The following is a 26,014-nucleotide window of genomic DNA, read 5'->3' on the forward strand; positions in this document are numbered from 1 at the left end:
TGTTTGCAAACTAACTGCAGTGACACTGTTTCTCAGTGTGTCCTGTGCCAGAGGACGTGATTCCAGCAGTGGGGAAGGCACTGGTGTCCCCGCTCAGTGGACCAGCAGTGTTTAGCCATGTTCACCTCTAGGTTGCTCATTTTCCTGCTTTTATTATTTCACCGGACCCATGTCTGTGTTTCTCTAAAATAAAAATGGAATTTTGAAAGAAGACTTTTCTGACTTAAAAGTCTTAATCAGGATAGCTTGAAGCTCATAATCTAAAATTTTTCTTCATTTTTCTTTTTTTTTTTTTTTCATTTCAACTCCCCTTTTGTGCTAAGAAGTGAATGCAAAGTCTTTGTTCCACTAAATGGCATGGGGATCCTCAAATGTTGAGGGAAGGATAATCGGCTCCTTCCCTAAAGACAATTAAATTTCAATTATTTGAGGTCCAGTCCCCCAAGATCACAAACATCACTACCAGGCAGTTCATATGGTTCATGGAGTGTTTGTCACACTTGGTAACATTGCTTTCTTTTTTAAATCGGGTGTGTATCCAACTCCTGCTGTGGAGGTTGGGTGATAATGGACATCACTCACTGAGCCAGGTGTGGGCAAGTGCAGGTCCTGGTCCTTGGGCTGCTGTGCCAACATGAACCTTACACACTCGCCTGGGGTCTATCCTCTCTCTGGCAGGGCCAGCTCACAATTGGGCAGGTGTCCCCTGCCCCCCCCCCCCACCCCATAGCTTCAAACTCCACTGAACAGATGGACAGTGCAGGGGGCACATGGAAGTCATCCTGGACCCAGGGGCTTCAAAGATAGATTAAAGAGCAAAGAGAAAGTCCCACCCTATCAAAGCTACCTTTGTCTAGGCCGCCCACAGTGTCCTGTTTAGATGGCTCCTTCACCCCCCAAGGGCTGGACTAGCTGGTTTGGAAACTCTGTTAATAGAAGTTTTTTGACTCCAGTTTCTACTTCCCTCTTTGACTCACCTCTCACCCCTTCGCATGCCTTGTGCCTCAGTTGTTTCCCTCCCTCCCCCGGCTCACTGCCTTCTCTGCTTGCTTCTGTCTATCCAGGTTCTTCCAGGGCAGCTCAGCTCTCTCCTGGTTGGACTCAGCTCTCTCTGCCATCTTGCCCTGTTGTACACCCTCTGCTTCTCCTTTTCATTCCTCTCCTCACTGTTTAGATACCCACAGCCTGCAGCCCTGTCTTTTCTGCCCTTTCTTGCCTCTCCATGGTGCCCATCCCCTCCTGGCACAGTCCTCCCAACTCCGTACTGAATGGACTTCCTGAATGAGGAAAACTGGTACCTGTTTGTTCTGTGCTTGTTTTTGTGTTCAAGGTCAGCCGGCAGATTTTGGGGCCATATGAGACAGTTTCAGTACATGCCCACACACATGCAGATACACACATAGACACACACACTTTCCTTCAGCAGTCTTCATCAGAGTCTCAAAACCAGATCCCCTATTTTATTGTTCTTTTAACAAGTATTATTTGGAGTATACTATGTACCAGACGCATTCTGGTCCTGGGCATACAGCGTGAAAAAAACATACAAAAATCTCTATCCTTGTGGAGCATATAGTATAGTCGGGAGTGGAGGACAGCAGGTGAGAGATGAGAGCCCCAGATAGAGCGGAAAGTCAGTGCAAATTTAGAATATTTGGGGGACACCTTGGTGTAGAGCTTCCCTGATCCAAGGTTTTCTGGGAACCCCAGCTAGAGATGCATACATGTAGTCTCCTTCCTTTGGGCTGAACTGGGCTCCCTCTGCACTGGCTGTTACCCTCCTTAGGAGGTAGATGTGCCACAGGGTAGCAGATGGCTGCCTCTTGCCAGGATCCCAGCTGAGGACAGGATGATCTGCCACTTCCTCTCATAGGAAGATTTAACTGCTCAGGATTCTTCCCCACAGGTGGGGAGATAAGAGTGGAAGAGCAAGGCATTTAAACTCTCCAACATGGTGGCCTCCTTGAGGAGCTCAGCCAACCCTGAACCTCTGTGTGTGAAAGCGGCCTTTGGAAAAGGGATCTTCCATCAGGCAGTGTCCAAGTGGGCAGAAAACCATGGAGCCCCACCCCAAGACACTAGGTGATGGCCCACTGGCCCAGTCCTCAGACAGCCAGTGGGCCACGGTGAGGAGGAGGTTGTGCCCAAGACACACGGGACTTGGTCTCCTCCTGGGCCTTAAGGTTGAGGAGGCAGCTGGTAGGGCACAGGCCAGTGGTGGGCCTCATGTGGTGGCATCACTACTTTGTATGGGCCTCCAGGCTCTGCACAGGCCCCAGGAGTGGGTGCAATAGATGTGGGTGCCCCACCCTGTTGGCCAAGCTGAGATGTGAGCCCAGTGCCTGTCATGAAGGGAACAAAGGCAGCATGCAGTTTCTCCCTCCTTGACCAACGTGATTGTTTGCTGAGGTCCATATTGTATACACACACATCCCAAGGAGACAGCACCCCCAGCTTGGCACTGTGCTCCTGGCCACTGTGTATTCACTGGCCACAGAATCAAAAAGACTGTTCTCACATCATGAAAAGATGGAAGGAAGCAAACAAACAGGATTTATGCTTCAGTTACCTTTGCTTGGGAGCAGGCCCAAAAAGGTGTGCATCGCTGTCATTGTTTCCAAGCCTCCCACGGCCCCAGCCTGCACTTCCCCTTTCCCCTTGTTTTCAGCCTACCCTTGCCCAAGCCCAAGCTGCAACTCCCCACGTGAGGCTGCCCCTCACGTGGTTAAAGAGGCTGCCCCCAAGTGGTTAAAGAGCATGCAGGCTTCCCTGGCGCAAATGCAGTTGTCATGTGACTTTCCTGTTTGTGGTCATTCCTCTGTCACCATCAAAGAGATCCTGTGAGTCATCAGATGTGAAAACAGACAGATGATATCCTGGGTTCTCTTTGTCACCCAGGCATTGCGCTGAAAACCTGAATCTTTTCGCCCATGATAGGCAAGAGTGTCCTCTCTGGTGATGGCTTCCTTTATCCTCTCTGAAGCCCAGAGTCCTTGCTAGTTACCAATGTTTATCTTTTCAAACAGAGAGAAATAAAGATGTAAGCCATCCTTTTATCCCTAAGGGAAGGGGGGAGGGTGCCAACCTGTAAAGAAAGAAAATAAACAGAAGGCAAGGCTTCCATTGACTGAAACAGAGGCACTTGTAGTGTTTAGGGTCAGGGATTAGAAAGGGGTGGCAGGTTTTATGTTGTTTTATCTTATTTTCCCTTACTTTATGTTAGGGCCAAGACATCTTTACAGGTTCTCATTCTGTTCTAGCATGTTCCTCACTGGCCCTCTGAGACTCAGGTCCTCCTTTCTTCTTGCTTGAACCCTAGTGAGTCATGTCTCATTTCTGTATTCACATACTGAGAAGGCCCTTCCCAGGGTCAGAAGAGTGTTCTGGGGGTCTATGACCCTCAGGTCCCCAGAGACCTGTGAATGTCCTCCAGCCCCTAGAGCCTACAGTCCTGGGAAGGGTCAACATACCCACCCAGCCATCCATCCTGGTAGGAGATCCAAGAGATGACATTTCTTTAAAAATCATCTTTTGTTTCTCATTGAGCTGAAGCCTCATCAGCCTTCCTCCTGCCTCTTATGAACAACATAGTTGCCTGATATGGTTCTCTCTATCAATTTAAAACCAACTTACCCAAACGCCCACAGTAGCAAAGCATTTTACAAGTATCCAGTCCTTGCAAGTGCCCTGTGGGGTTGTATATTGAGGTTGTCAAATACCTAGTGATATGGGTCACTAGGATCATAGGCTGTTACGGGCACAACTTCTAAACCCTAGGCCAGGATTTACACCACTGAGTTTGTTCTTCATTTGTATTCAGATAGACTTAAAAGAAAAGTAGAATTTAAATAATTAGCCATGGCACAAATATTACAAGGAAGAATGCAACCAATAATTCACTGACTAGGCTTCTTTTTATCTAAAAGGACCTTTGAGGTATCTTCCAGCTCAGACTGATTGAATGGACCAGGCAGGTTAAGCCAGGACCCAGTTAGATGAAATGAGGGAACCCAGCCCAAGACTTAACTGCTTCATTCTTAGTTTTCTCTTGCTCAGAACATTAGGCTTTAGAAATAGTATGCAGAATAGAAGAAAAAATTGGGGTCCAAAGACCTGTGGTCTTGTTCTGGCACATCCTCTGGTGTATCCCTCAGCCTTGGATGAGTCATGGAGGCTCACTGAGCTATAGGACTGAAAGGTGGTATCACATACCTGCCTGCCCAGGTCAGCCACTGCAGGGCTGTGGGGTGACCTGGGTTTTAGGCACAAGAGGCAAAGTCTGTCTCCTTCCTGCATGTACCTCTCAGGACCTGGTTCTCTAGGTGTGCAATAGCAGTGCTGAGTACACCGCCTTCCCTGCACCATGGTTTATCACAAAGAGTAGGTTTGGCATGGTGTGCACAAGCCCCCACAGGCATCAGCTAGTCCTTTTTTAGTTTGGGTTCATCCAAAGATGAGCCCACATGTGACCCAGGTGATACAAGATGGCCTATAACCACCCCTCCCAGCCATCATTTATCCTTGGCCCTACTCTTCTGCCCATAGGTACTTGGCGCTCTATGCTTACAAGCCCCAGAAGAACGACGAGCTGGAGCTGCGAAAGGGTGAGATGTACCGCGTCCTAGAGAAGTGTCAGGATGGCTGGTTCAAGGGGACATCCCTGAGGACTGGACTGTCTGGGGTGTTCCCAGGAAACTACGTGACCCCCGTCTCCAGGTGAGGCAGGTGTCGCTGCCTGGGAGAGGGGGGAACACACTACCCACATTCCCCTGCAGCTGGTTACTGCCTGAAAATCATGCTGTGGTCTGGGCAAGCCAAAAACACAGTCCAGAAGTCAGCAAGGGTGCCCCTGCCCACAAGGTTTTGCCCCGTGAGCTCAGAACTCCCCTTGAGCAAGGGTTCTACATGGCCAGCTTTTCACCTTACGAATTAGGTTTTGCTTGTCATTCCTTCAGCAGGCACTGGCTGTGAGGGGAGAAGATGCCAGCAGAATGAGCTGGACTCAGGGCAGCAGCACAAAGTGAAATTGGAAGGTCCCCAGGAGAGTGAGATCTTGTGTGTGTGTGCACACATGTACCTGTGCCTGTGAATACAGTGTCTGTACAACTGGTGTGTGTGTGTGTGTGTGTCACACACATAAACCTGGTGTACATAAAACTCACACACCTATGTATATACACAAGGGAAAAACATATTCTCAAAAGCTAACAGTTGTTATTGAGTGATGGTATTAAGAGTAATTCAACTTTTCTTCTTGTGCTTTCCTGTCATTTACAGATTTCCTGTTATATCATTTTTATAAAACAGATAATGGAATTAAAAATTTTGCTCAAGAGGTTACCTGGAGTTGTCTGAGATTTTTCCATTAAGATAAGGAGTCCACTGTTGATTTCATTTGTCAATCTCAGTTGTGGAAACCGTTCCTGGGCACAGCCCTGGATTCCTTCTCTCTCGGGGAAAAGACTTCCATTAAAATAATCAAATAATGCCTAGACCTTGCACTGATCACTAGACTGATTCATACTTTCCAGGGCACCCAGAGGAGCAGTGCTGGCCATGACATAGGCTTGCTTGTCACATCATCTGATGGCCCTTCTTGGAAAGACCCATAATTTGTGAGCCCACTTTATTCAATTTTTGCAGTTTTTTCCCTAGGGTAAAAGTGAGTTCAACAGGTAGCTGATGTGAATTTTAAAAAAAAATTCATGGCTTTGACTGGCTCACTGACGGAGTTCCTTGCTAGAGGCTAATTTCATGGCAGCTATAGGGGCTAAGAAAGAAAGGTGCTGTCGGTCCCTGGACAGCTGAGTCCTTTTCCAGGAGGCCTTTCTTCTCACGGAAGCCCTGACTTAGTGGTGGCTCAGCCCATCCCTGACCGAAGTCATGGCCCAGTGGTACTGAGCCTCAAGGAGTGAAGCACCCCCACCTGGTGACGGGCCTGGCAGTGCCTGTTCTGACCCTCACGAATGAGACTCTGAGAGGACATAAGGGGAGTTTACCCAGATCTTAAACAAATGGAAGACATTTGATCCCTGAAACTGAACCCAGAGCAGCTTCCGAGTTCCCAGATTCTGCCATATCTTTCACGCTCACTGCCAGTGCGTGAGTTTGGTGCAAGTACTCAGAGGTCAAAGGGCTGAAGCCCATTTTCAGAATGGCTGTGTTTCTCTTGTATTTCTTAAACACTGGAAACTCATTTCATCTGGAAACTGAGGTGAAAGGGCATCTATTTCTGGTATGAAACTGCAAGTTCCCTGTCATCTCTCACAAGGATGTGGTTTGTCTGTGCTCTTTCCCAGAAGCCAGCAGAAACAAGAAAGTGGCCATGTCCAGAGGGAGATGGGTCCTTGCCATCCCACCACATGCCAGATGTGTCCAAGCCTTGGCTGTGGCCAGCTCAGTCACTCTTTCTGGATGTATATGGGGACAGACACAGCTGTTTACTAAAATGAATCAAGGCAGTAGTTCTGGTACAAAATATTTGATTGATTGGGATCATCACTGGTTCTTAGGGTTCTTTTGCTGTTTCTTAACTATTTATATTGAAAGTGAACCCCCATGAAGGTTTTACAAAGGGTCCCCCACTGCCAAGTTTGAGCTCTGGGCATCGCTTAGGGGATTATCTCAGCATTGTTTTAGTGTTTGTGCCCTGGGCTATGTGGCTTCACCTCTCACAGCCAGGAGGTATGAGTGGGCCTTTATTGATGGCCTATATTGTGTGGTTTCATCTGTGACTTCACCTGACTGGATTCTGCTTTATTTCCTCAGGGCTCCGGTAGGAGGGGCTGGGACACCCCGGAATAATGTTGTTGGAGGGTCTCCACTGGCCAAAGGGATGGCCACAACGATCCACCCAGGTGGTGGAAGCCTGAGCAGCCCAGCCACTGCCACGAGGCCAGCCCTTCCCCTCACCACACCCCAGGCCCAGCACCAGGCGGCCGCCCCCCCAGTGGGCAGTTGTCTGCGGCACACAGCCCAGCCGGCCACCAGCCAAGCCCGGGGCACCGTCCCCACAGGTACGTGCCAGGCTCCTGAGACCTCACTCTGCGGGAAAATTTGACAAGTGGTTCTTGTAAAAAACATTATGACCTAGGTTTCAAGCAGTCCAACATGGGACAAGTCGTATTTGCTTATCATAATCCTAAGCTTCTGCTAATCTTTAGGAAATGTAGTATTGACTTATATTACCCTGTCCTGGCAAAAAAAAAAAAAATGGGTTAGAGAGTTCACAAATATTTATACATTTCATTGTAGCAAGAGGAGTGCATGAACTAATAAGATGAGCACTGGCACCTTTGGACGGCCCCTATGAGGTGGCTGGGCCAGCTGCACGGGCCTTCCACGTGCAGGACACCTGATCGGGGGCTTTCCAGCTAGGCAGCTTCTTACCATGCAGAGCCAGAGTGCCCTTTTTCTGAAATGCTTTGAAGCTAGAAGCAGTGATGGTTACTGACCCTTCACCTTCATGCCAACTTTATCAATAGCCAGGCTGACATCATTTAAGGAAAATCTTAGTATGGTGTGAGATGAAGAAAAAGTTATGAGGTGGATCTTATAGGCAGAAAGAAGGTAAACACTCTTGCTTGGAAGCTTAGCACTGAGCCATTAGGAACTGGGAGCCCACCCCAGTCACCTTCCCTTCACTGTGCAGTGAAGGAACCCAGGATGAGAGAGTGTAACTCTGACTTTTCATTTAAATGACACAGAATTCCTGCTCCACCCCAGCCTTACTCTCTCAGAAACCATCTATCTTCCTCTCAAAGTAAGGCTTAAAGGACGAAATATGTAAATTCTTTGGGGCAATAAAATACATGATTTTTTAGAATCTAGCCAGCCAGGAGATGGCCCATTAAAAGTGCTCTAGGAGGCATCTTCTCAAGTGGTAAAGTGGGGATAATACTTAGCACAGCAGGGGCCATATTTTCTTCCGAGTCATGGCTAATGGAACAAGAGGGTGGGAAGGCTAATGGAACAAGAGGGTGGCTGTCCACCCACCAACCTGCTTACTCTTTGGGGAAGTTGGCCTGCACATTCCCGTACTGGTGCCAGTCTGGGCTTGTGTGTGGCAGCAAGAGCTATCAAGACCATGCTACAATCCTAGAATGAGATATGCACTACTGAGTGTTTTAGAGGACAGTCTGATTCGTTCAGCATGCCCACTGACAGAACAGGACGCTGTCCCTGCTCTCAGCTCTCATGGACCATCAGGGAATAGTGGTGCTAGGAAGGATTTGGGTGCTGATGGAGGGTTCAGCATGCACACTTGGTGATGACAAGGTGGGAGACTGGGAAAAGATCCTCAGAGGAGGCAGCAAAGTAACGCTTGGGTAGGGAAACAAAGAAGGGTGCCATTTGAAGCAGGAAGAAAGGAATAGTCAAGTGAACAGAAGTGACAGAGAGCACATCTTGTGCAACCAGCTGCAAGCAGTTCAGTGAAGACAGAGTAAACACATGTCTGATTTAAGGCTTGAGATTGAGATCTGTGTTTGAATGCTGGGCTGCCATTATGATTGCTTGCCTCAGTTTCTTCCTCTGTAAAATGGCACCTACCTCCAGGGACAATGAGGATTGTCTAGCATGGCATATCTAGTGTGTATTCAGTACCTGTAGCTACTTTTATTCTTCTGTTAGAGAATAAGAATATTAATAGAGTATTCAATGTATGAGGGTCCAAAAAGTAAATATAAATTATTACCAAAGGATCCAGGGGATTGAATTTTCTCATGAAGGCAGTGGGGACCCCCCAAGAGCTTTTACATGAGAGGGATGGAACTTGACCAAATATTACCAGGCATGGTAGGGAGGAAGAGCTGGTGTGGGGCAGCCTGAGGCTGGGAGCCACTAGAAAGGTGTTGCTGTCCTCAGGTGAGAGGTCACAGGGAGATGCAGAATTGAGGCAAATGACAAGACATTTAGGAGTCAGTATGGTTATGACTTGGAAATGGGCTGATGCTCAGACAGAAGAAGGAACCAAGTCCAGCTACCAAGTTTCTGGACTAGTGACTGGGAGAATGACGATGGCATGCCCTGGTCTAGAAGAAACCAGAAGGGACTGGTTTATGGTGGAAGACAATGACATGTAGTTTTGCAAAGTGCAGTGGATGCTGGCACACTGTGACCCACAGGCTGATTTGGATCAGCATCATTACATGGGGCTTTTATCTCGTGTATGAATCCCACCTCACCATGGTAGAAGGCTGGCCCTGCCAGTCCAGCTCACCTTGTAGATAAGGGGCAGACATATGACCTAAATGCTAGGGTAGTCATGCTTGCATGTGACTTACATTCAGAAGCCACAAACATGAGGGGCTGTGTGGATCCTTTTTAAGAGAGAAGATAGTGGTGAAAACATCCAGCTTTTCAGGGGCAGGAGGGTGGACATCTGGTGTCTAGTGCCCTGTCATCAGTGGGTGCTGAGTAGACTTCTAGTGTCCAGTGCCAGTCATCAGTGGGTGCAGGGTAGATTTATGGTGCCCAGGGCCCAGTCATCAGTAAGTATAAGGTGGAAATCTGGTGTCCAGTGTCCAGCCTCATTCTGGATAGTGTTTATTTCCAGCAGCAATGAGATCTGCACCAAGGGAGCCTCGTGGGTGGGGTTGGCACTGCCTTGGCTATTGAGCCTCCAAGACTGACTCTGTAAGTGCTTAAGAGTTTGCTTAAATTAACCAAGATAAGTTCTGTTTTTACAACTCTGCCCCATGGTGAATAACTAGTTGTCTTTATACTAAAGGAGCTCTGCAGCAATATTATCTGGTGCCAGCCCTCTTGCCCCCAACAATTACCTCCCAAGCAACTATACTCATAGAATGGTTTCAGTTCATCTGATGGTGTTTATTGGTAGCCTCTAGCTAGAGACACAGCCACTGTAGTGGCGAAGTGGTTGACTGAGCCCACAGCAGAACTTCCTAACTGATGTGCCAGACAGGTCAGAAGTATACCAAGATTCTGACCTCCTTGAGCCTTGGAGCACCCGAGCAGGACCTGAGCTAAAGTCCCAGGCCATGTCCCTTCTGGCTATAAACATCTCATCCACTAACCCCAGTGTGCACTACACATGTTTCTATGTGCACCACAATATAGAGAGGTTGAGGAGCCCTGTTCCTCACTGAGAATGAATATCCTGGCACGGCAGCCCAGGGTTATGTGCACAAAATGCCAGTATGATGGTCTTTCTTTTTTAAGTTTATTTATTTATTTTAGAGAGAGAAGGGGAGAAAGAGAGTGTGGAGGGGGAGGGGCAGAGAGCAAGGGAGAGAAAATCCCAAGCAAGCTCCATGCTGTCAGCGCAGAGCCCTACACCAGGCTCGACCTCACAACTGCGAGATCATGACCTGAGCCAAAATTAAGAGTCACACACCCAACCAACTGAGTTGCCTAGGTGCCCCAGTATGATGTCCTTTCTAAGCCATGCCTTGCTAGCAACTTTCCCAATTTAAAGAATAAAATGAGACCTGCCAGTCATTTCTCCCTCTATGGAATAACAAGCAGAATTTAAAGAAATTGGCATGGCTAGGGGCAGTACAATGTTGCATCTCAGTCATTGATCACCATAGTAACCACCATGGTGTGACAAGCATTCTCTTCCATCAGACTAATTTTACATACGGGAAGAGTGAGGCACAGGATGTTTAGAACGGTTTCCTCAATGCATTCCAACCTCATACTTATCCCCACACTATTGCTGTTACAGTCAGGTTAAAGAATGGCTCCTACCACATCATATCAGTAAATTAAATGCCACTGAGTTTCCATAGCATTTTCCACTTCATTCTGCATTTAGAGAGAAAAAGCACACTGTTGACAGTACAAGTAATGGATTGTTCACTGCAGTAATTGCCCATTTCAGCAGACCCCAACCCAGGCAGTTGAGAGGCGTTTCATCAATGTTCTCATCTTGAGCCAAAGTCAGGCAGTTTGACAAAGGCTTAATTGCATTGGCCATAGCATCCAATATGATTTGTTCTGCTTGATTAATGTGATTCTTTTTTCCAGGGGCAGAGCTCTCCCTGTAAAGTGCCAGTGTCCACACAACCTCATATCAGTGTTTAGCAGGGGCAAGAGCCTTGTACAGCCATTTATTCATTAGCAAAAAAAAAAAACAAAAAAACAAAAAACAAAAACAAAAACAAAAAACCAACCAACCAACAAACAAAAAGATGAAAGAGAGGTAGATACATGCAAGGCACTCTGCTAGGCTCTGGGAGTACAGAGAAGAACCTATAGACCCTATTTTTACACCCAGTTAGAAGGGCAAGGAAACAAATTCTTTCCATAGAGTTTGAAAAGCACTGTAGTGGAGGTATCCAGAGGGTATTAAGAAAGCATGGGGGGAGATATGTAATTCAGACTGGGGAGGAAAATGAGAGAATGGAAAGTTTTCAAGAGGTGGTGATCCTGCCTTGATTCTTAAAGTACAAATAGGAACTATCTGAGCAGACAAAGCACAAATAGAATTCTAGCAAGGACAAAGACATGGCAATGAGAAATACCGGAGTTTCTATTTTGGGTAACTTTATTTGTTTTGATGTGACTAAAACAAAAGGCATGGAAGGAGAAGACTAGGGTGTTAGTGACATTTTCTCTGAGGAGGCAAAATTTAATTTTAGATCTTAAAGCTAGGTAGAGCTTAGCATGAAGCAGGGGGTGAGGTGAAGTGGAAGTGTGTGGAAGGACAAAGAAAGAGGATGAGTGCCTGTGGCACAGCTGAAAGGTAAGCAGAGGAAGATCATGGAGGTTCCTTTAGAACATGTCATGAAATTTCAGTTTTTATGCTAAGGCCATTGGGGCACATTAGAGGGTTTTAAATAATAGATAGAATCAAAGTTTTGTATCTAAAGGATAAAGCTAAACTTCTGCTTATGACCGACCTAATGTAGTGAGGACAGGATTTGCCCTTCTACCAGAAACAATTTATAAGAACAACCGTTTGCAAGATGTCAGACATTGGAAAATCATCCATGATAATGGGACATGAGGTGTGCCCCAGCTTATTGCCTGGAGAGAAGTTCCAGACTGTGGCACAGGGAGTGGTAACAACATGGAGCCCAGAGGGCTTCCTGAAGTGAGGATGTGGAGTGAGAGTCTGGATGATGAAGGTGGTTGGAGTTTGAAGGTCAAAACCTAGAGAGGAGAGAGGGCTGCACAGGAAGAAAACCTCAAAGGATGCAGGGTGTGTCCTCTTGAGTAGTTTGCTGAGAAGTAATCAGCATATGCATGTGAAGAAACTATACAAAGCCAGGGAAACTATGAGAGCAAGGATCAGTGCTATCAGTGTCCAGCATTCACAAAGTACTGGAAATAGTGCCTGCTCCACAAGCCAGATGGAAAAACAGTTTGCGGGGCATTGAGTCGTCTATGCAGAAGGACCTTGCCTCAGTCCCTAGACTAAGCACTGCTCTAGTCCCACCCAACTAGTCTTAAAAGCAAACTCAAAAAGATCAAACTGTTTCCAATTAATTTAACAGTGTTGCAGGACTAAGATCAAGAGTATCTTTAAGACTGCAAAAATACCCAGCTCTCAACATAAAAATAACAACATCTGATACCAATAAAAAATTCTTAGGCACACAGATGGAAGTATGACCCACAATGACAAGATAAACCAATCAGAACTGACCCAGATATTAGAATTAGCAGAGATTAAAACAGATATTATAATTGCATTTATTCTTATGTGCTCATAGATTATAACGTGCTCAGAAAATTAAGTAGACACTTAGAAGATATCTTAAAGACCCAAGTCAAACTTCTATATATAAAAACTACAGTGAGATCAAGAATACAGTGGATACGGGGCGCCTGGGTGGCGCAGTCGGTTAAGCGTCCGACTTCAGCCAGGTCACGATCTCGCGGTCCGTGAGTTCGAGCCCCGCGTCGGGCTCTGGGCTGATGGCTCAGAGCCTGGAGCCTGTTTCCGATTCTGTGTCTCCCTCTCTCTCTGCCCCTCCCCCGTTCATGCTCTGTCTCTCTCTGTCCCAAAAATGAATAAACGTTGAAAAAAAAAATTTAAAAAAAAAAAAAAAAAAAGAATACAGTGGATAAAATTAGTGGCAGATTAGACATTGCTGAAAAAAATATTAATGAACTTGAAGGTATAGCAATAAAAACATGAAAAATGAAAAACAAACATAAAAGAGAAACTTTAAAAATGAGCATCATAGAGCAGTGACAACTTCAAGTGGCTTTATGTATGTGTAATCTCCAAAGTAAAGGAGAAAGGGGTGAGATAGAAAGATTACTTGAAGAAATAAAAGATAAAATTATTCTAAATTTGATTTAAACTGCAAATTCACAGATCAAAGACAGCTGGTGGGCCTTCAGCACAAGAAACATGGGGAAAACTACACCAAGGAAAATGATAATCATATTGTTCAAAATCTGTGATAAAATCTTAAAAAGCAACAAGGGGAAAAAAAAGCTACATTACATAAAGTAGGAAAGAATAAGGATGACTGTATACTTCTTGTTGGGAACACTTAAGTGAGAAAATAGTGGAGTAACTGAAAGAAGTACTGAAAGAAATATATCTGCCAAGTTAGCATTCTATACCCAGGGAAGTTTCTTTCAAAATGAAAGCAAAATAATTATTCACACATAGTAAAGCTAAAAGATTTCATTACCAACAGACCCACACTATGACAAATGTTAGGCAAAATTCTTGAGGAAGAAGGAAAATGGTATCAGATGGAAATACAGTGAAGGGAGTGAATGTAGGAAGGGAGTGAAGGACACAAGAAATGGAAACTGTATATATAAATATATGTTTTTTCTCGTTATTTAAATACCTTTAAACTATAAAGGACTGTTTAAACAAAAATAAAAACAATGCAGTGAAGGATTTAAAACACATGTAAAAGTAAAATGTATAATGTTAAAGGTACCAGAATGGAGGAATATACTATTATACTAAACTATTATATGCTATTATACTATGATAAGTATGTTTTTATACTATGTGTGAAGAGTTATGGAATCACTTGTAGGAAGACTATAATAAATTAAAGATGTAAGCAAGCACTAAATATCAAAACAGAGTTGCAGCAAATAAACTGACAAAGGAGGTAAAATGGAACCACAAAAACTTCCAATTAATTCAAAAGAAGACACAAAAAGAGAGGAAAAGAAATAAAGATGCATTGGTAAAATGGCAAACATGTAGTAAAGTGTAGGTTTAAACCTGATCGTGTAAATAAATGTAAATGGTCTAAACAACTTTAAATAGAATGCAGAGATTGTCAAGTATTCTTTAAAAAACAAAACAAAAACAAAACCTAACCATATGCTGTGAACAGAAAACATATTTTAATACTTAAATACATAAACACAAATAAGTAAAACAATAAAAAGTAAAAGGATCAAGAAAAACAGTTGACTTTCATTATTCACAGTAGCTATACTTTATAAATTTTCCATGGACACTCTATTAGTGAATCCTGAACCATTGCTCCTAAGTGGAATGCATATATGTGTGTATATCTCACAAAGATTATAATCTTAAATATTTTTAAAAAGTCATTCTGGTAGATTCTATTTATTTTACAAAAGAGAAAATCAGGTTCAGAGGCAAACTGCCTGAGGCCACCCCACTAACAGGTGATAAGCAGGATTCAAACATGTCCAGTTAGTCCCAGGGCCAGAGCTTCTTGCACTGCACTGCCCTGCTCCCTCCCATCTCTGTCCCTGGGCAGAGCCTCATCCTGTTGCACTTCAGCAGGGAAAATGTGACTCAAAATTTTTGCTAGTATATGCATGTCTGCAAATGACTACAAAAGCACCACAGGTACTGATTTGGGGGTTACAAATCAATTTTAGCTGGTAGATGAATTTGTACATATAGCATCTATGAATAATGAGATCTATGTACCATGCTAATACTACTAAAAATAAGTCTGAAATGGTTATATTAATATCATGGTAGAATTTATAACAAAGAATATTATTACTAAAATAAAAGGCAATTTCATAATGATAAAGGGGTCAGTTCATTAAGAGGACTAAGTGCTTATGTCCAAATAACAGAACTTCAGAATGTATAAGCAATTACTGATAAAGATGCAAGGAGAAATAGACAAATCTGCAATTATAGTCAGAGATTTCAATACTTCCCTTGATAATTGACAGAACAAGTAGACAATATTGGTAAGAATACAGAACACTATAGCAAGCTATAACCAACTTGACTTAATTGACATTTATGGAGTACTACACTAACAACAGCCAAACACACATTCTTTTCAAGTGCACACAGAATATTTACCAAGATGTACCACATTCTGGGCCATAATATTTAAATCTCTAAATTTAAAAGAATTCAGGTTTCATAATACATTCCCTGACCAAAATACAGATGAATTAGAAATTAAAAACACAAAGATATCCCCAAATATTTGAAACTAAATGGCACACTTAAAAGTAACCCATGGATGAAAGAAGAAATCAAAAGTGATATTGGAAAACATTTTGAAATGAATGAAAATGAAAACACAGCATATCAAAATTTGTGGAATGCCACTAAAGCAGTACTTAAGAGAAAATTTGTAGCACTAAACACCTATGTTAGGAAAAAAAAATATCTCAAATCAATCTCCTCAGTTTTACTTTAAGAAACTAGAATAAAAAGAGCAAAGAAACCGTAAAAGAACCAGAAATAATCAGTGTGGAAATAAATGAAATAGAAAATGGAAAAACAGTTGAGAAAGTCAATGAAACAAAATTTGGTTCATTGAAAAGATCAGTAATAAAACTGGTAAATATCTAGCCAGAGGGATAAAGAATAAAGAGAGGATACACAGATTATCAATACCAGGAATAATAGAAGTCACATCACTTCAGATTTTACGGAATAATAAGGGCTTATAAAAAATTATGCCAATAAACTCAACAAATTAGACAAAATGGATAAATTTCTTAAAAAACATAAATTAACAAACTTAAAAAAGTAAATGACCTTAATGGGACTGTATTTATTAAAGAAATTGAGTTAGTTAAAAACTTTCCACAAAGAAATCTCCAGGCCTTAGTAGCTTCATTGTTAAGTTATGTCTAATTGTTAAGGGAAAAAATACAATTCATTCTATGGAAACTTCCAGAAAATTGAAAAGAAGGGAGAACATTTCCTAACTTTTTCTATAAGGCCAACTTTACCCTCATACCCAAATCAGACAAAGACATTAAAAGAAAATAAAACTACAGACCAATATCACTCATAAATATAGATGTAAAAACACTAAATAAAATTTAAGCAATCAAATAGATAATGTATCAGGACCAAGTAGAGTTTCTCCTAGGAATTCAAGTTTTTATTAACATTTAATGATCAATATAATTTACTGTATTAACAAACTAAAGAATAAAAATAACATGGTCAGTTTAATAGATGTGGGTTTTTTTTTAATCTAATGCTCATTCCTGATTAAAAACTGTCAGAAAATGAGAAAATAGAACTGAGCTTCTTGACCTGATAAAGGGCATCCATGAAAACCATAGCTAACCTCAGACTTAATGGTGAGAGACTAAAAACTTTCCCTCTGAGATCAAGATTAAACAAGGATATCCACTCTTGTCATTTCTATTCAATATTGTACTGTATGTTCTAGTCAGAGCAGTTAGTCAAGACAAAACTATAAAAAGCATGTAGATCAGAAAGAAGGGAGAAAATTATGTCTATTTGCTGATAACATGATCTTGTATATAGAAAACCCTGGGGAACCCACACTCACACAAAAAGCTTTCTTTAGAGCTAATAAATTAGTTCATCAAGGTTCCAGGAAACAAGATTAATATACAAAAATCAATTTTATTTTTACATAGTACCAGTGAATAATTGCAAATTGATGTTTTAAAAAATGACAGCAGGGGCGCCTGGGTGGCGCAGTCGGTTAAGCGTCCGACTTCAGCCAGGTCACAATCTCGCGGTCCGTGAGTTCGAGCCCTGCGTCAGGCTCTGGGCTGATGGCTCAGAGCCTGGAGCCTGTTTCCGATTCTGTGTCTCCCTCTCTCTCTGCCCCTCCCCCGTTCATGCTCTGTCTCTCTCTGTCCCAAAAATAAATAAACGTTGAAAAAAAAAATTAAAAAAAAAAATGACAGCAATTTTAATAACATGAAAAATATAAATTAGTTAGGGATACATCTGATAAGAGAAGAGGACATCCTATCTGCTGAAAACTACCAAATATTGCTGAAAGAAATTGAATAAGACTGAAATAAGCAGAGAAATATACTTCATTTATGAGTGAGAGGACTTAATTTGTCAAAGTAATTATTCTTCAAAAATTTGACCTATAGATTCAATGGAATACTAATCATGATCTCACTCAACTTTTTTGTAGAAATTGGTAATCTGTTTCTCAAATTCACACAGGCATACAAAGGACCTAGAATAGCCAAAACAGCCTTGAAAAGAACAACAAAGTTGGAAGGCCACACTGATGTCAAGACATATTATAAAACAATAGTAACCAAGTTAGTGTGATACTGGTATAAAAGTAAGCCACTAGATCATTGGATACTTTTTTCTGAAAACAGAAAAGTGTCCATTAAATTTGCTGCCAGGTGGAGTCATAATTGATCTTGTTCAGATAATATTTGATGGAATGAAGGTAAGAAACCATATTTTAGTAGACTGAGAAGGGAATGAAGGACTCCTGGATAGTATAGGAGAGTGAGTTCATGTGGAAATCCCCTATTCTCTCTGTTTTAAACACAGAAATGGGTTTTTTAATTTTTTACAAATGAACTTTATGGATCTAAACAAAATGGAACACACAATATTAAGTGGGATTGAAGCATTGGCTAACTGGAGTGAAAAGCAGGCAGTGTTGGCTAACTTTCAACTCCTGCAGGAGAAAATAGACAGGAAGTCCCTGGTGAGTGAGTATCAGGGGATCAGAGCTAGGTGCAATTGTTTGAACAGCTACAGTCTCTTCTTCGAGAATGGTTACTACTGAGCTACTCTCTGGGGTATGGGAGAGAATAGAGAGTGCTACTTGGGCATGGAGCTGAGTTTGGCTCTGGCCTGAAGACAAGATCTGCACCATTCCTACAGGACCAGAGTTCAAACCATCCTGTTACAGCTGGTTCTGAGGGGGAGGTCCCAGAGTACCATTCAGAAGCTTCAGAATGAGGAAAAAATAGCAATAAGACTGTCATACACAAGACGAGTGTGCATACTGAAGTCTCAAAGCACAGGGGGAACACTAACGCATAAAAGATAGCCAATAAACTGAAGAAATGGGAGAGAAATGAGAAAGAAATCTGAAAAAGTCTTTGGTATCAGTACATTTAAGATCCTCTAAAAGGAAAAATAAAGAATAACATCTAACCATCCCCCCCCCAAAAAAAACAAAGAAAAAACAGGGTGTATGAAGGGGAAAAATTAGATGGATAGCTATGAATCTGAAACTGATGAATATGAAAAAAAAACTTGAAATTTTGGAAAGGGAAAAAATATATATTTAAAATACAAAATCCTTATAGGTGACATAATTTCTAGACTGGACACAGTCAAAGATGGATAGTAGTCACACTAGAACACAGAGCAGAGACGAAAACTTCCATGACAGCAAATACAAATCACACAAAGAAATGAGTAAAAGTAAGAAAGAACAAGTGTAGACACAGTCAAAGATGGAATTAGTGACACTGGAAGGCATACATGGGAATTTATCCAGAACACAAAGCAGAGATGAAAACTGCCATGAGAGCAAATACAGATCATGCAAAGAAATGAGTGAAAAGTAAGAACCAAAGCAGACACTATTCAAGGACACTAGGTATAAAGAAAAACAGGAAAAGGAGGTACTGGCTAGTAGAAGGACTATTTTTGAAATTAGAGCTGTAACTTGCTTATTAAATTACAGGAGGAAAGTTAATAAATTTAATACAAGCAAGAAGGGGATGAGCCAGGAGAAAGGACTGAGATGAGCATGAATGGGTAGACCTGTTGGGACCATATATCCTTGAGATTAGAAGGCGAGGTGGGTATAGATGTGGATGAGTTGAGAGAGAGGCTGGCCTGAAGTTTGGGGAGTTGCCAGTGTTCTATTTCATCCATGAAGTTGGAAATGATAAACTTGAGAATAAGAAATGGACAATGTTGATGGTAAGATAGGTCATTTATTCATTCAACTACTCTTTTTAAATCACCTACAGGATGACATAGCAGTGAACTGAGTGAGGCCCAATGGGATTTAGGCACTCCAGAATTGCTGGAGCCTGCCAAAGCTTTAAAGAGGAGAGGCAAAGACTAACAGAGATTGTGCAATAATAGCATTTTCTCAAGCTGCTTGCCTCTGTTGTACAGGTTGCTTTGACATTGCTAACTAGTAGGATGACTAGAGAGATAGCAGTTTAGGTCAGTCTGAGGTTGGGTGACACAGGGTGGGTAAAATTGAGGTTAAATCCCACTGATCATGAATGAAACCCTACTTTCTTCTATGAGCCAGTGTGATGAGTCATGCTCCTCTTTCTCATGGAGTTTTTTTTTTTTTTTCTTCTCCAGTGGTTCAATTCTGTGAAATCTGTAGAGATGTTTTAGCTGAGGTTCTCTTTTCTCAAAAACTTGTTCATTCATTTAAGAAATTTATCAAGCATCTACTGCATTCTGGGCACCAATCCAGCTGTTTGGAAAATATCAGTGAACTACACAGCAAATGTCCCACCTTCGTGAAGCTTACCTTGTAGTGGGGGGAGACAGGCAATGGGCAGTGAACACATAATGAAGAGTGCATCATACAAACTGTTAAGAGCAGATAGTGCCATGGGAGGAAAGGGAAATTAAAGCAGGGGAAGTGGGTCTGGGATCACAGAGTGTCAGCCTGCACTTTTTGTTGGGTTGGCAAGGACAGGTTTCCATGGGAAGGCGGTGTCTGAGGTGATCAGAAGCAGCCCGAAGCAACCAAGGGGCCATGTGGCTCTCTGGGGGAGAAGAGAGTGGTATATACAGCAGTCTCTGAGGTGACAGAGAGCCTGTGTTGGGGGGAGCAGCCAGGAGGCTGGAGTGGCTGAGAAGAGGAACAAGGGAGAGAACTGGGAAGGGTGTCAAAGAGATTGCCTGGCAGACAGGCTTAGAACTTTCTGGAACACCCTGTCCTCTTACATTGGGTTTGGCAGGGCAATGTGGCAGGCATGTGGAAGCAAGCCAGAGGTGGAGGGGAGTTGTGTGGGACTTGGTAGAAGAATCTAGAGCAGCCCCTGCAGTCTTTCAGGCCCAAGTGATTGTTCTTTCCTCGCCAAGCCACCACTTCTCATTCCAAGGCCAGGGGGCTGGGGTGAAGGAGAGTTCAGACAGCTGGGGAGAGGCAGACAAATGGCCCCAGGAGCATTGTCCAAGTCACGGGTTACCTCGGGCTGATTAAGTGACCCCAGTGGCTTCATCGATCTGCATAGTTACCTAAGTTGGTCTTTTGAAATGTGGGGCCATGTTGAATGAGGATTTAAACCCACCCCAAACCCTGAATACTTTTAAAACCATAAATCAGTCTTTATATATTTTACTTCCTAGAAACAGAGGACACGGTGAGAGTCTTCTGGGATCTCCCGGTGAAGAACCCGGGATCACATAATCAGATCTCACCCACTTTTCCCACGCAGTGCTGTCAGAAGGAAGAGGCCTGGCTTGCATGTGGAGGGCTGTCATTTGTCGAGCTGAGTTACTTCATATGCCAGGGAAGCACTGTTAGGATTTATGAGTAGATTATCTATTCAAGGCATATTTGGGCACTGAGAATATTGTTTTATCGCATGTGTTTTTTCATGTTGCTAAAACCATGAATGCCACGAATTCTGATGGTAGAAAATAAGGACAGTGTGATGTGTAATTGTTCTCTGGGCAACAGTGCAAAAATGACTGAATCTGACTTGCATGATGTTGCATGGGACCCATGGTGAGAAGTGGTATTGGCTGCCACAACCTGTGTCTCCCTTTGGATCACCAGCCCAGCCCACAAGTCACCGTTCCTCTGGTGTGGCTCATTCTGTCCTCCTGTAGGTTTCTTCTGTAATTAGTAAGGAGACAGTTCTTCAAAATCACTAGCACAGGCTACAGCAGGATTAATTTTAATTTGGTGTTGTGTTTAGAAGGGACTTTATGTTTTCAAATGGCAAAGTTTTACAAATGTTATGCCTTTAGACCCCTAACATCCTTAGGAGGCATTTTTGCTGGCAGTAGGGGGCAGATTTGTCATTGTGTGGTTCCTCATGTGTGAATCTATAAACTGTTGCTTCCATGTGTAGGCAAGGCAACAAGCTCAGGCAGATTGAAGGGGGCAGAGTGATGGTTCTCCCCAAGGCTGCAGCTGCCTTTCTGATGTGCCTGTCACCAGCTAAAGCTGCCTCACACACTTGGCTGTAGCTCAGCCAAGTCAAGTACCAAGTGTGCACAAAAGACTGGGTTATAGTTCTGGGGTGGAGATGAATCAGAATTGTGCTCTTGGCAATGATCACCTTACATGCAGTGGTGTCTAAGAGTTCTGGGGCATCTTGGGGCTTCTTCAGGATTCTGTCATGCTTTACTTTCACGAACATTTTAACAAGGGCATTTTAAAAAAACCTTCTGAGTGTCTTAGTTCATCACAGCAGAGAAAACCATGTAGATGGCTTTATAGGAGACTGGGAACATGCCCATGCTTGTGGCAACCTTGGAAAAGATGTTCTCACTCCTCCTGCAGGCAGGCTGTTTTGTGCCATGGCAGGGCTTTGGGAAGATGGGATGTGTTTTCCCCATTGCTCAGCCTTAGTCTCTCTACCCGTGGAGTGTGGCCAGGTCTGGAGAGACCACAGAGAGAGGTGGTGGGCCCTGGGAAGACGAGCCCAAGCAAAGAGTCTGCTGCGATTGCATTGCAGTTGCAAACTAACTTTCCAACCCCACTCTCTTTCCAATCCCGTGCTCCAGCTGCCCACTCCTCAGCCCAGGCTCAGGACCGACCAACGGCCACCGTGTCGCCCCTGCGCACCCAGAACTCCCCGTCCCGCCTGCCCACCGCCAGCCTCAGACCCCACTCCGTGGTGTCCCCACAGCACATCCACCAGCCCCAGGTGCAGACGGTCATCGGGGCCCAGTGCCCCCGGCCGGCCATCCCACTTACGTCTGCAGCATCAGCCGTCACACCTCCCAATGTCAATGCCGCCAACCTCAACGGGGAGGCTGGAGGGGGGCCTGTCAGTGGCCTGTCGACATCCAGCCCCACCAACACAGGATGCAGACCAGATGAGAAAAAAAATGAGAAGGTAAGTGGCCCATCATGGGCAAGCCCTGGCCATGGCCCAGCTGGTTATTTTAGCTCTTTGGCACCAGACACCAATGACATTTTGTAAAATGAAGGCTTGAATTAGGGCACCAGGTTCCTGCCCTCGGATGCATCAGGCCTATGACAGAGATGGAGGTCATACCAGCAGAGCAGCTGTCCTTGGAGTGGAATTCAGGCTGGCCTCAGGTTCTGGTAGGACTGACGCAGGCCCAACTATAGAAAAGATATCACTTCCTCAAGATGCCTTTGCTCTATCTGTTGGAAAATCACTGTAATATATTCATTTTGTTAGAACAAGATATTTATTGCCAAGTACCAGGTTATTATTATATTAAATATACAAATCTACTTATGTGCACTGTGAACAGCAACCCCTCCCTTCAACGTATGATCCCTATGCAATCCACAGCCTGTTCAACCACATGGGACAGACTTGTTTTCTACGGAGAAACAAGAGGCGGATGCTGGTCTCATAGTTGGTGTAGACAGCATTTTCAGCTATTTTTAAAAAAATTTTTAATGTTTATTTATTTTGGGGGGGTGGGGGGAGGGCAGGAGGGAGAAGCAGAGAGAGAGGGAGACAGAATGAAAATCAGTCTCCAGGCTCTGAGCTGTCAGCACAGAGTCTGATGCAGGACTTGTACCCATGGGCCAAAGTCAGACGCCCAATCAACTGAGCCACCCAGGTGTCCCTCAGCTATTCTTTTAACTGTGAAGAATATTGAGCTTATTTCACAAAAGAAATCCAAGTCCAATGAGCTTGCTGTTGCTACCCAGCTAGACACTGGATTAACCAAGACTAGAATCCAGATTTCAAATCAGTGCTGCCTGACGAAACTATAAATCAAGTCACATATCTAATTTAAAATCTTCTAGTGGCCAATAAAATTGAAAGGCAAAATTCATTTTAATGGTATGATCTATTAAAGCCAATATCCAAAAATATTATCATTTCAACATGTAATTTATACTAAAAGATTTTTGATGAGGTATTTGCCATTTTTCACATTCAGTTTTTGAAATCCAGTGAGACATCTCCAGTGCTTATGGGCCACTGCACTGCCCATTGCTGTATTAGACAGTTCAGACCCACACCTTCAGCTGGGAACTATTCTCTTCATTGGCCTCGCTGTATGAATGATTTATTCTCATTCCCTCTTGGCTTCACCACATTGTGTAGTTCTTTTAAAAACCTTTCTATATAAAACTAGTCTTTTGACTAGAGTGTGCTTGCCAGGGTTTTGGTGAGCCCCACAACACTAGAGGGTATATTCAAGGCAAGGACAGCCTTTCCTGTCCTTTGGGGACAGTACCAAAACCAGTGTTGACTGTCCAGTCCACATGCCCAGGGTGCCCCAAAGGCATGCCCACCAGCTCACCTGCCATGTTTGGCAGGAGCCCGGATACCTCTCAGATATGTGCACACCAGACTCCTTGGGGCCACCAGATCAGTGCTCAGGCCTCCTTACCGCCTGTCTCATCAGGTCCGGAGGAGTGTTATTCTCACACTCAGAAGTGTGGAAGAGGTCTCAGTAACAGCCACTGCTGCTGTGCTCTCAGCCAGCAAAGCTCAAGTCCCCTTGAGATCAACAGAGTTCCCAGGCACGAAGAGAAATGGTTGTTCTGTGTTTTGCGTCCATGTCTGTTTGCAAATCCCTTAGGTCTTGGCCTGCTCCCTTCCACCTTGCAGCCTGGTTAGGAGAGGTAGCTGGGTCTCATCAGGAGGCAGAAGTAGGTGTACAAGCCCACCCTCTTACTTGAACACTCTCCCTGGAAGACTCTATCCTCCAGGCCTTAAACAGGGGATGGACTTGGAAAGGGAAGGACAATAATAGTTCTGTAAACATTTCTGGTTCTTTGACAAAAAATTCTCTCTGTCTGGTTTGCAAAACAAAGGGCTAACTTCAGTCTGACTCATGACAGTAGAGCCAAACTAGTAGGAATCTACACTGAGAAAGATACTGTTTGCAGTCTTGACCTCCTAAGCATGTTGCTAAGGAAAACCAGCGCTCGACCTACTCTCCACATTCCCAGCCTGTTAGACATTTATCAGGTATTTTATCTTCACTCAAGGTTTACTCTCTACTAACAATTCTTCTCCATCAGCAAACAAGAGTGAGTCCAGAAGACACCCGGAGGGACCCTCTTGATGAAAGGTACCTTTGAAGGAAGCCCCACTCCCAGAAGAAATGCAGCAGATATGTCCACTTAGCTCTGGCAGCAGAAATGCACTGGCCTACACCAGCCTGCATCCAGCTAGGCTCAGGGCTGGGCACAGACGACTCACAGCCTGGGGGTGCTGTTCATGCTGTGCTCCCAAGTAGGAAGTGAAATGGACTTTGTGGGCTTAAGTGAGCATATGTTCATAGGTACAGCAGCAATCGTCAGCATCAAACCCTGGTAGAGAAATACTATATATTGTTCTTCCACATGTCATGTGTGATTTTCATTTCTCACCTCTCAAACAAAGCAAAACAAAAAAACAAAAAAAAACAAAAAAAACACTGGTTTGAAAAAAAATCCCTTCTGTATTCCCAGTTGAATTTCTCCTATTTTATAGTAAAGAGCAAAAATCCACAGTTGTGGTTTCTAGTGGAAGAGCCAAGACAGTGGCTGTTCACCTGAACCTGTCTGGTGTGCTCCAAGCTGGTCAAGTGTGCTGGGGCTAGGGCCTGGCACCCTCGTGCTGCCCCCGCTCCCCCGCCAGGGCCACAACTGAGCAGATGTCACCAACTTTGAAAACACAACACTTGGCCTCAGGTCTGTTTCTGGGGTAACCCCATCACAGATGTGCATATGTCTAATTATGGTGAAAGGATTTTTTAAGAGTAATTTGCAGTATTCTCCAGGTTGTTTCTGTTAGTGAATTTTCCTTTGAAAAAGATGGAGCTCCCAGCCCTGCTGTCCACAGAGACCATAGCACCTACATGTTTTCACAGTGCTGAGTTGTTCTGGAATTCGATCCAGGCCCTTCCAAGCATGTGCACAAGAGAGAACACCATGGCTTATGGGGCTCCTGGTGCCTGAGATAGGGGCAGGGTGATTCTCTCCTAGGAACATGGGAGATTTATTCCCAGGTGTCCCCACATGTAGGGTACAAAGAGGCCCCGAACCTGGCTCGTGTGTGCTGACTGCTGTGCAGAGATCCCTGGGCAGCTGGCCCTTTGCTAGTTCTACCCTCTGGGATTGGGCTTCTCAGCCCTGCTGCAGGCAGGCCTTGCACATCAGCCCTGCTTGGCCTACTGTTGAGTTGAGGCCTCCAGAGAGACTCAAGTGCTGCCAGGGTGGGGACTCTTTCTATAGACTGGATCCTGAGCCAGAGTTCCTCTCTGGGCCCAGGGCTTTTGTCACAGTGTGCATCCTCCAGCCTCTCTCTCAGAGCCTCTTCCTGACCATCTTCCTGGTATTATGGCTTCCTACAGGGGCTGTCCTGTGGCTGGGCTGCCAGATAACAGCAGCTCCATCCTCCTGGAGAGCTTCCCACTTCCTCCAGTGGTGCCCAGTCCAGCAGTGTGCCCTTATGCCACAGCCCTGGAGCCCACAGTGCTAAAGACTGGAGTGCTCCCTGACACTTGCGTCAAACGGTAGACAGAGGACAGGCCTGAGATGAGGGAATTCTGATCTAAGGATTCATTCAGAGCTCTGGACAGCACTAGGAACTCTTCCAAGCACCTTGGGCCATTTTGGCTGACCAGGGATCTGTTCTGCCATGGGACAGATCTACCAGGGATGGCCCTGCATGAAGAGTGTCCCCCCTCCAAGAAGACCTG

The 26,014-nt window shown here is 44.1% G+C and overlaps 1 protein-coding gene across 1 annotated transcript in view; it reads left to right on the plus strand.

Annotated features, from left to right (window-relative positions):
• SH3RF3 (SH3 domain containing ring finger 3) overlaps positions 1-26,014 on the plus strand; it is a 371,189-nt gene that overhangs the window by 290,921 nt on the left and 54,254 nt on the right. Inside the window, exons 6-8 of the mRNA XM_086701496.1 lie at positions 4,546-4,716; positions 6,769-7,016; positions 21,890-22,224. Coding sequence (XP_086557622.1) covers positions 4,546-4,716; positions 6,769-7,016; positions 21,890-22,224 — 754 coding nt within the window. The remainder of the gene's footprint in view (positions 1-4,545; positions 4,717-6,768; positions 7,017-21,889; positions 22,225-26,014) is intronic.

The sequence above is a fragment of the Puma concolor genome, chromosome A3 (assembly GCF_028749965.1).
Source record: "Puma concolor isolate L17-30 chromosome A3, mPumCon1.1.hap2, whole genome shotgun sequence".
In the NCBI taxonomy this organism is placed as follows: Eukaryota; Metazoa; Chordata; class Mammalia; order Carnivora; family Felidae; genus Puma; species Puma concolor.